General features: G+C 41.0%; 1 protein-coding gene across 2 annotated transcripts in view; it reads left to right on the top strand.

Moving 5' to 3' along the window:
* The first annotated feature begins 2,352 nt into the window (after nt 1-2,352).
* The window catches only part of TMEM72 (transmembrane protein 72), a 47,495-nt gene continuing 38,257 nt past the window's right edge, over nt 2,353-11,590 (top strand). For both annotated transcript variants that reach the window (XM_027847409.1, XM_027847408.1), the window contains exon 1: nt 2,353-2,719. In XM_027847409.1, coding sequence (XP_027703210.1) covers nt 2,650-2,719 — 70 coding nt within the window. In that variant the 5' untranslated portion in view covers nt 2,353-2,649. The remainder of the gene's footprint in view (nt 2,720-11,590) is intronic.

Genomic DNA, 11,590 nt, shown 5'->3' with positions numbered 1-11,590 from the left:
CCCAGAACAGCCTCCTCAAAATATTGGTCCCAGGAGACTTGAATGAGGGAAAAGCTGTCTGGCTGACAAACTAATGAGAATTAACTATAGTATCCTTAGCAGCTTTTCTGGTCATATCAGGCACCCACTTTCACCTTTCTATTAGTAACAGCCCACATTTACATGAAACTTTGAGGTTCACAGAACACTTTCCGTCAAAACTCTCATATAATCATTACAACAGCTGTAAAGTAGGTGTAGTAAGTATTACTTCTCCTATTTTATGGATGAGAAAACCAAAGTTAAAGATTAGGTAGCTTTGCCCAGACTCACTCAGCTAATAAATATCAGAGCTAGAATCGAAACTGAAGTCTCTTCTGATTCTGGAGCCAATCCTCATCCCACTGCACCAAGCTACCACTTTTAAGACTTAGTTTATTGAGATAGAGAAAGGCCTCTTAGTCTGTGAAAAGGAGTTGGGTGACTTCCACAAAGCAGCTGGGATAGGTTGCCAAAATTCCAAGGCGGTAGGACGAGATTACAAAATCGCAAAATTTCAAAATGTAAAAGGACCTCAGTTGCCACGTAGCCTACGCCATACCAGAAAAAAGGAATTTCATTGGGGATCATAGATTAAGAACTAGAAGGGCCCTTAGAGATCATCCAGTCCAATCCTTTCGTTGTGCAGAGGAGGAAACTGAGGCCCAGAGGTGAAAAGACTTGCTCCAGTTTTCCCAGAAAAGTTACTGCCGAGATTTGGACCCAAATCCAGTGTTCCTTCCATCATACTAGACTCTACAATGTATTTTAAAGAGGATATTAAGCCTTTGCTTTAAGACCTTCAATGTGGTATGGAGTGTGGGGTGGAGTGAGGCTGACTAACTCTTAAGGCAACACATTCCCCTTTTGTATAGCTCTATGTGTTGCAAAGTTTTTCCTTTCATCAAGCCAAAGTTTACTTTATTTTCTACCCATTGCTCCTAATTCTGCCCCATTGGGCCACTAGGAATAGTCTGATCCCTCTTCCATAAGACAGCTCCTCAGACATTGAAGCCAATGAACATGGCTTCTCTAACTCTTGTCTTTTCTATGCTTCTCAACATCAATAGAAAGTACAGGTCCCCTCCCAGAGCCTCCTGTTGCCCCTACATTTTCTCCACTGGGAGCTGGATTAAGGGACACCTCCCTTTGCTTATTCCTCATCTACTTCCACCATTCAGTTTTCAAGTTGTCCCTTCCCCCTCACAAGACTGGCAACTAATGGGATATGGCTGCACTCAGCAGAGACTGAGGAGAGAAAACTGATCACGTCTGGGTCAGAATGGTGCCTTGCCAATCCCATCAGAGAGACAAGCTCAGGGCAAAAGTGATTTTTGCATTAAATATGTATCATCTGTTCCTTAATATCTTGTTAGGCTTATGGCCCTGATAATTTCCCATCCTGTGGATGATACTTAACAGTTTTCCCAGAATTCTAAAATCAGCTACAAGACACCCCCCAGCAGCCTTATCTGTCTTCAGAGCCAAGGGAATGCTATGAGTTATGACTATGTCTTTCTTTGTTCTTTTCTCCCCCTTGAGGCCCCATTTTTCCAAAGGTGGGCATTAGCACACACCAACATTTCATATTAACCTGACTTTTTTAAGCTCCCAGGAGTCGTCCCTAGCATCTGGAATTCCTCTATGGCTGCTGAATGTATGGCTCAATTTATAGCCACTGCAGAGCCTGGGAAGGGAGCAGAAGAGCATCCTACTTAACCACAAATGTGCAAATTCTCAAGAAAGACAACAGATCCCTGGATATCAGACCTAGAGGGCCTCAAAGGCTGTCTACTCCAACCCCTTCTTTTTTTAACAGATGAGGAGAAAATTAAGGTCCAAATAGGTTAAGTCCAAGGTCACATAGCTCCACCAAAATTCTGTCTCTTGGCACTTAGGTATAAAAGGGCACAATGACCTTGACATAAACTTGCCTGCACACACACACACACACACACACACACACACACACACACATACTTGTATGACTCCAATATATGACATAATCTCCAGTCGGGCTCCAACCCAATTCACAGGTCAGGTGCAATGTGTAGCTTTCTAAATGAACAGATTTTGACAAGGAACCCCAATCTGTCCCCAGCCACAAATGGTTAATTCATGCTGTTGTGAGCTGCCCTCAAGCATTAAGGAGTTTATGTGCCTTTAATCAGATTGATCTACAATCCAACAGCAACTCCAAAGTGAAGCTTGGGGGGGGGGGTGAAACCACTGTGTACCCAGCAGCACATAGCTACAGCCTCAGAAAGGAATTCTGACAAGGTAATCATTAAGCACAATCATTGAGACAGCGTAGGAAGGGGGAGCAAGGCTGAGAGAGGGGAAGGTGATTTTTATTCACACTTCTGGGAGGTAACCCAAGCGGCATTAGCTGGCTGGATGTAGCCACAACCTGTTTTGCTTCCACTCTGCCCTCCAGGGCCTCAGCAGGCACGGTCCTCTAGGAAACGAAATGGGAGGGGACACCTCTTTCAGAAAGGTCATTGGGACTGTGGGAGCTCCTGCGGGTCCTTGCGTTCTTCTAGGGAGATATGCAGGCACGAGCCAAGGCTAGCTAGCAAGTGCAGCCTGGGCTGCCTCTCCAGGCTGGCTGCCCCCACCTCGAGGAGAACGATGAAGTGGCAGGCATTTTGGACAGGATTGGAGTATTTCTGTCGATTCCTGGGCATCTCCACGGCAGCAGGTAAGACAAACTCTTCCTGCCTCCTGGCTACGTCAGGTGTGTTCATAGCAAACAGTCCTAACAGAGGAACTGGCAACCACTGGGAAAGGAAGAAAACAGACAAGAAGAAAGAGACATTCATCTGCTCTGTCGCTATTCTCCATGACCCAAGGGTTTCTTTTCCAAGACCCCCAGATCAGCTGTTTCTAGGGATGGTGGTGCATATAACTGACCACCAGGTCAAAACTCAAGTTGTATCCATTCTAGCCAAGTGGAGGGCATACGCTTGTGGCATTGTTAAAACTGTCTTCCAGAGAGAGTTCCCAGTGTCAGAGAAATGCTGACAATGGGATAGAGTGTGAACTGCATTGTCAATCTGTTTAATCGGTAAAGAAATAAATTGATTGCTAAATGGCACCAGGAGGTCCAAAGGTTTGCTTATATTACAAAAGCCACTCTTCCTGAGCACTTCATTCTATTCACCTATAGCATGAAGGGATGAGTCTCAGTGGTGTCTAAGCTCACTCCCAGCTCTCACATTCTATGATATGTTTCTCTGGGATTAGAACAAAGATGCCCAAAAGGCAACCCGGTCTATCCCTTTAACAGAAGCAGAGAGGAAAAATAGGGAATGATTGCAAGAATATAGGCATTTTTGGAAAAGTATTTGTTATACAGTGGGAAGCATGTTGACTTTGGAGTTGAAAGACTTGGATGCTTAGCCCAGCTCCAATACTTGCTATCTACATGAGTTTGGGTAACCAATCTGAGCCTTAGTTTCCCATCTCAAAAATGGATATGACAAAGAACCTATTTCAAAGGGTTGTTCTAAGGAAAACATTTTGTAATCCTCCAATCATGCAAATATGAATTATTATTGTCATTAAGTCTTCAGTAGACCCACAAGTGCTGTATAAATGTGCACTTATTATTGTTACTATGGTTATACTATCCTCAGCTTTTTAAAGTGGAGTTCATATAGACAGAGTTCTGGGACAAGATACTATCCTATTTTCTTTATATATTTAATATTATGTGGATACTGCACAGGTGGATGAGCTATGCTTGTTATGATCGTGATTATCATCAACAGTGTACATCAAGCAAGTAAATCATAGTAAATCAAGCAAGAGGGCTTGATTTAGAGTCAAAAGGCTTGAATTCAAATCCTGCCAGTCACTTTCTGATTGATCTTAGGGAAAGTCAACTAACCTCTTTGAGCTTCAGTTTCAAGTGAGGGGCTTAGATTAGATGGCCTTTAATATCCTGTCTAGCTTTAAAGCTGTGATCCTATTACCATTATTGTCATTGCTTAGGAGAAAGTTAGTTACTATGTAGATTCTGTTGGGACGTTTTTTTTAACTTCACTTTAGTCCCACCACCAACCAGCAGGTCCTCTGACCCTTCTTTCCATCATCCACTCTTTAGGGATGATAGGGAATGACAACTCATTTGCAAGACTTTGCTAATTCAGTTGGTTGAAATACAGGCTCTTCCACCACCATCCACAACTCCTTCAGATGTTTGACCATGGTCACAAGGACTCAGCACAAATCCATCCCTACTCAAAGTAAAAGCCCTGCTGGAATTGGGACAGCAGTGTCCTCTCTGTACATAAAAAGGACAGTACATTAGGTGAAATTAGGAGCAAAGCATTAAAAAGGTAAATCTGCTGGGGTGGGGAATCTGTAAGAGAGATCTGAAAGCTAAAGCTATATTTGTACTGTCTAATGTTTTAGATTATTCATGCCACTGTACCCTTCCATTAGCAGAAATAAATAAGAGTTGAGTATAGTATGGTAAATGGGATAGAGACATGTCTGTAAGCCATTAAAAAATTATAGATCTTTCCTCCTAATGGATTAACCAAAGGCAGTTAAAAAGTCTAATGTATCTATACCCACAACAGAGACTGAAGTCCCTTCTCTGCTTGTACATCACTTCTCTTAACCACAGCTCTTTCTTCCTGCTCAAAGTCTGACCATTAACATCGATGGCAATAATTAGACCTCCATAGCCTACCTCCAACCTACATATCAAGTCATATTTTCCATGACTGCCCTTCACATAGTAAATTCTCCAAGTGAATGGGGCTCCTTACTCTCATATGCATTTATTCAGCCTTTAATTAAAGGCCTAGCTCAGATCCCACTATCTCTCCTGATTTAAAAACAAAAGCATAATTTGGAGAAGAAGCCCATAGGTTTAATCGGACTTTTTTTTAAGGCGTTCAGGGTTAGGTGACTTGACCAGGGTCACATAGCTAGTCTGAGGCTGGACTTGAACTCAAGTCCTCTTGACTCCAGGACCTGTGCTCTATCCACCACACCCCCTATCTGCCTGCCTTTTTTTCTTGAGGTAATCAGGGATAAACAGTTTGCTCACTCGGGTCCTTTTGACTCCAAGGCCAGTGCCCTAGCCACTGTGCCACTTAACTGCCCCCCTTTTGTTTAACTTTTTATTAAAAATGCTTTGGATACAGAAAGAAGTCCATGAAACATACACACACAATTGCACACATTGTACGTATGCACACACACACACACACACACACACACACACAGGTTAAGCACCCCTACTCAAGACTATGAATTGCAGAGAAGGTGCTGACCTACATTGGTAGAGAGACTTTCTACCTTTTTTTTCCTTTGTTTCCCCAATGCCACATACATTTTTAAATGCTGCAAGGATCCATGATTTCATTGCTACCCTTCGATGTCTCAGTAGACAAAATGGGGAAGCACGGCTGTTGTAGTTTAGGCCATTTAGTTGTGTCTAACTCTTTGTGACCCCATCTGGGGTTTTCTTGGTGAAGATACTAGAATAGTTTGCCATTTCCCTCTCCAAAAGTGATCTGCCCAGGGCCACATACCTAGTAAGTATCTAATGCTAGATTTGAACTCGGGTCCTTCTGACTCCAGGGCCAGCACTCTATCCACTGTGCCACCTAACTGTTCCTTAAAACAGGAGAATTGGAATGCTATTTACTTGCATTTGACTCTTTGGGGTCCCATCAACCATTTTGTCCATGGGGTTTTCTTGGCAAAGGTACTGCAGTGATTTGTCATTTTCTTCTCCAGTTTTATGCAGGCAGAGGTTAAGTGACTTGCCCAAAGTCACACAGCTAGTAAGTATCTGAGGTCAGATTTGAACTCTGGTTCTTCTGTCTCCAGGCCCAGTGTTCTCTATTCACTTCACCACCTAGCTACCCAGAAACACAGCTAGATAGCAGTTAACATTTTAAACATGGTTCCACATTTGAGAAGGAATTTTAGCAGACTAGAGTAAATCCAGAGTAACACAAATAAGATGGCAAAATGACTCAAAACCGTTCCATAGGAAATTGTACTGAAGGAACTGAGGTTATCTAACTTGTAGAAGAGTAGACATTAGGAGGGAAAAAGAGTAGCTCTCTCCAAATATTTGAATGGTTGGCATATGAAAGGTGGTTCAGACTTGACCCCAGAAGATAGAACCAGAGCAGCTATAAGGAGTGGAAGCTACAGGGAGGAGGATGATTTTGGCTCAACAGATGGAAAAAAGTCCTAATTATTATTGTGGATAATAAATGACATTAATTTGGTGAGTACCCAGGAGCTCAGGGCCACCAGGCTACCAGGAAGAGTAAACTAGTCCAAGTTGGAAACAGAGCAGATTAAAGCCAAGTGGGATGAGTCCTGTGAGTTATCATTGAACTTCCATCCTGGGTGAAAGGGAGAAACTCAACAAAGAAAAGAAAAAGGAAGGGAAGGAAAGGAAAGGAAAGGAAAGGAAAGGAAGTGACATGTAGAAGAGGGATTAGATTTGACTTGCTTAGTCCCCAGAGGTCAGGACTAGGCCCAATAGTTGGAAATGTGTGATAGGCAAATTTTTGCCCCATTTGATAAAAACCTTCCTAAGAATTAGAATTGCCCAGTGCTAGGATAGACAGCTTCATAACAGAGTGCATCCTCTGTTACTGGAGATCTCTGAAGGTCTTCAAGTAAAACCTGGATGGTCATTTCTCAAGGATATTGTAGAAGGGACCCCTACCCAAGTTGACCTAGATGACCTCAGAGGCCCTTTCTAACTCTGAAGATATGTGGTTCTGAGAATATTTACTGTTCAAGCAACCAAATTCAGGCAGGAGTGGTTAGAGCCCTGAACTTGGAGTCATTAAAACATGAATTCAAATCCTGACTCAAACACTTGATGTGTGACCCAAGGCAGCTCACAGTCTCTGTCCCATTCAGTTTCCCCATGTATAAAAATGAGGATAATAATAATACCTAGCTTTTGAGATTGTTGTAAGGATCAAATGAAATAGTATATATCAAGTGTTTTGCAAACCTTCAAGTGCTATGTAAATTTTAGCCATTATACTATTATACTATTCCAAGAAGGATTACATCTGCATTTTTTTTTATTGCTCAGTTGTGTTGTAAACCCTGGATTATATAACTTTGAAAGGGTGTGTAGTCACGGCACAGATGGGTGGGGATTCTGACTCCTAAACAGTGGCCAGACTTTTATTTTAGCTAAAGCAACAATGCTATGACTCAAGCTAAACTTATACATAGACACAACAGAAAACCACCTACCGGTACACGTTCAGGGTTGAGGAAGGTACCAGCTACCCAGAGAAATCCTTTTCTATTGATCCATTACTGCAATTCTACCTTCTCTCTTCCTGTCCTGCAAGCTTCGTCCTTTTATCTGAAAGCTCTGATACCTCTTAAAATGCAGTCTACTCAACTGTTAATTCCATGATGGCAGAGACCCTGTCCTGTAGAATGTTTATGTCATCTAGCCCAGTACAGAGCTCAGCAAACAGTAAGTAACCAATAAATGTTGTCTTAAATTGAATTAAATTCAGTTACCAATGATTTGTAGACAAAAATTAGTTCAAGTTCCTTCTGGCACCAATAAGGCCCTGTCCTTTTCTGATTCTCAGTTTCATCACCTGTACAGTAATTGGGTTGGATTAGATGATCTCTAAGATCCTTCCAGATTCTGAATGTTTATGAATCTATCATTTCATCTACTCAATTGAATCACATTTAATAAAATATGATAGAAGGGGCATTCTCCATCATTTTTCCCTTAGTGTGAACAAAGTAGGTAAGTCCATTGTTAAAGGTGGCAAAAAGAAAAAGCATGGGAGCATTGGCCTCCTGTATGGAAAAGTAGCTGACCCTACAAAGATCAGCTTGACCTACTCCACAATTTTACCTAAGGCCACCCCTGACTATGGATGTTTGGAATTAGGTTTAACATCATTGAGTGTTTTCAGTGACTCAATCTGCAAATCATCAGTCACACAATTATATGATTTATAGCCAGAAGAGACCTTAAAGCTCACCAGATTTGGAATGAAATCCTACCTCTGCCACTTACTATCTGTGCGAACCTGGGCAAGTCATTTTGCCCCTCCCAATGTCAGATTTCTCACCTGTAAAATGAGAGGGTCAGAAAAGATGACCTTAAAAGTCACTTCCATCTTGAAATCTGTGAACTTATGATCCTATTAATATTTGCATTTTGAGGGCAGCTAGGTGGTGTAGCGGATAAAGCACTGGCCCTGGAGTCAGGAGGATCTGAGCTCAAACCCAGCCTCAGACACTTGCTAGCTATGTGACCTTGGCAAGTCAGTTAACCTTGATTGCCTCAATATATATAATTTCCTTTTCCAGATGAGGAAAGTGAGGTAAAGAGGTCAAGTGATTTGCCCATAGTATAACAAGCTAAGTCTCAGAGGCAGAATGCAGGCCTAGGTCTGTCCTAACTCTGGGTCCAACCTTATCTCAATTGAACCAGGCTGCCCTCTGAGTAATAGTTAATAATGATAATAATAATAATAATAATAACTACAACAACATAGTTTTAGGGTTTTATAAAGCACTTTGTAAATATTATCTCATTTTATCCTCACAACAACCCTGGGAGGTAAATGCTATTATTATCCCCATTTTATAGATTAGGGAACTGAGGACAATGGGAGTGGGGGGAGGAAAAAAAAGAGCATTTATTAAGTACCTCCTATGTGCCAGAAACTGTGCAAATTACTTGGCAAATATCTCATTTGAGCTTTACAACCTTGGGAGGTAAGTGCTGTTATTATCCCTATTTTACAATTGAGGAAACTAAGGCAGATAGCAGTCAAGTGACTTGCCCAGGATCAAGTAGCTAAAAAGTGAATGGAACAAAATTTAAACTCTGTCTTCCTAAGTATGTGCTGAGCACCTAATGTTTGTATGTAGGAGAAAGGATAATTCTATCACAGGGCCCTAATTTGTCTGCCTTTCATTCTTCCTTCTCCCCACTTGAAAATTACTCAGAATATACACAGTGTTGGGACAAAAACATTCTCATGGGTTGTTTACACACACATTCATTGATAAGGAAGCAAACAGATGATGGCGTTTATGTTGAAACAGCTGATTCAGAGAGGTTCGGTTTTCCTGTGCTTTTGCCAACAAACAAATAAGGTGCAGATTTTGAAACAGTGATTTTGTGTAAACACTGTTTCTCCTGCTAACTCGCTCATTCTCACACAGCAAATATTTTGGATCCAGTTGGAAGCTCAGTGCAGATCTCTTTGGGACACAGGCCTGCTCGTAGGTTTTGAGAAAAAAAGAAAACTGTCCAAGTTATTTCCCATACCCATGCCTTTCCCATACCACATGGTTTTTACAAGAATTGAAAATGGAGACCTTGTTTATTAATATATAGAAGGGCCCAAGGAGCATTTTAAACCCAGATGTTCTCATTATATTTTAAAGAGTACAGCTAGTAGGGTATGTGGACCTACCCCACTTCAAAGTCCAAGAGACCTTAACGTTTCTGAAGCATCCATCTTGAGGCTCAAAAGTAATATCCTTCTCTCTTAAATTTTATCCCTACAATCGCCTCCTGCCTATAAAAAGATCATTGAACACATTGATATAAGTAGAGGTGAATTTATTACTCTTCCAAGGCAAAATTGAGAGGTGGTGAAGGAGAATGAAGTAAATAACACGCTTGTTAACAGATTCACATTTCCATCTTGCTTCTAGGGTTGACTAACTGTACGACCATGGGAAAATCACTTAACCTTTCTGACCCTGAGTTTCCTCATCTGTCTAATGGGAATAATGATACTTGCACCCCCTCTCTCATAAGGTTATTGTAAGATGAGTGCCCTGTGGACCTTAAAATGCTACTGTTTACAAGTGTTGGCAAATTGAATATTTAGATCTGTATGCCACATTGTTCACGGTGTTTTGCTTTCTCAACTTGTCTGACCGTTCAAGGAATAAACAGAATATACATTACACATACACACACACACATACACACACACACACACACACACACACACACACACACACACACATCTTCCAAAGATTATTTGGCTTGTATTACTTTCTTATATGACATCTCTGTGTTCTCCTGTTTTCATTAAGAAAATGGAATCTGGAACTCTATTTCCAACTGTGAAATTTTCCATCTTATTATAGGCTTGGGATTCAAAGCCAATATTTAAAAAGCATATAATAGAATACTGAGTCTGGAGTTCCAAAGATCTGAGTTCAAATCCAGCCTCACATGCTTACTGTATGACCCAGGACAAGGCACTTCATCTCTGCTTCAACTTCCTAAATTGTAAAAGGGGGAGAATAATAGCACCAGGTTATTGTAAGGATCAAGTGAGATAGTATGTAGAAAGCACTTAGCACAGTGCCTGGCACATAGTAGATGCTGAATAAATACTTTTTTGCCTTTTCTTCCCTTTCTTTCACCCCAAATGAGCATTGTGTACAAGAAAGAGGTCTGAATCTGGAGATATAGGATGAGTACCAGATTCAGTTCAGCCACTTAATCAGGGGGTGACCCTGGGGAAATGATCAGCCCTTCTGTTCTTCTGTCACCTCATCTGTAAAATGGGAATAAATTTGTACTGCCTACTTCATAGCATTGCTGGGTAGAAATAAAGTAAAAGCACCATATAAAGATAAGATGTTACTTTAATGTGAGCTGCTACTGATTCCATGTAAATTGCAATATCTTTATTGGGATTTGAAAAGTTAAACTTTTTTTGAGATTCTGCCTTTATTTATTTGAGAATTCCCACAAACATTGTAAATCACAACTTTATAGACACCTGCCCATCCCATGGGACTCCCACAAATTGACCACAATACATCCATACGATGCCCTAAGCTTCTATTCTCTTGTCATGGCAATGGGACTTATGGAGCAGCAGTCTGTCGATTGGTTATTCTTTGTGCTCACTACATGACCAGTGAATACTCTTTCTGATAATTTTTTGGATGACATCCTTCATGTCACTTCTCCTGCATCATCCCTTATTTGTAAGGTGTTGCAGTTTTTTAGATCCCATCATGCATTTCTCATTGCCCTTTCAGCAATCATCAACTCAAATTCCTAAAACACTCTAGTGTTCTTTGACTTGTCTGGAAAGTAGGCAATCTTCATCGATGTGATATTTTTTCCTATGGCTCACTTCCCCAATTCCTGGGTTCTGTCTGCTAAGCCAGAGAACTCATAAGCCCCCACCAGTCTACTCCCCATTATGAATCAGAATTAGTTAAATTCTATTAGTTAAAAATAGGATTTACTGAGAAGATATAATGAAAACAATAGTAAAAAAAATCCAAACCAGAACCCATTCTCACCTTGCATACACATGGTCCTTAAGGAGAGTAGACTCAAATGTAAAGTACAAAAGTATTCATATACAGATAGAGAGAATACACAGGTCCATGAGTTATCTGGAAACTCCTGGCCCTGCGAGTCTTTTCTCCCTTCATGAAATTCTCATGATATTCTTCTCTGTTTAGTTCTCTACTGGCCTCTGAGAACTAGTGTTTTTGTAAAGTCCATAATTAGTACATCTCCTCATTAGCAGGG

This window comes from Vombatus ursinus, unplaced genomic scaffold (genome assembly GCF_900497805.2).
Source record: "Vombatus ursinus unplaced genomic scaffold, bare-nosed wombat genome assembly UNPS02015404.1, whole genome shotgun sequence".
Taxonomy (NCBI): domain Eukaryota; kingdom Metazoa; phylum Chordata; class Mammalia; order Diprotodontia; family Vombatidae; genus Vombatus; species Vombatus ursinus.
The sequence above is the reverse complement of the archived record's forward strand: the minus strand, read 5'-3'. Positions and strand labels throughout refer to the sequence as shown.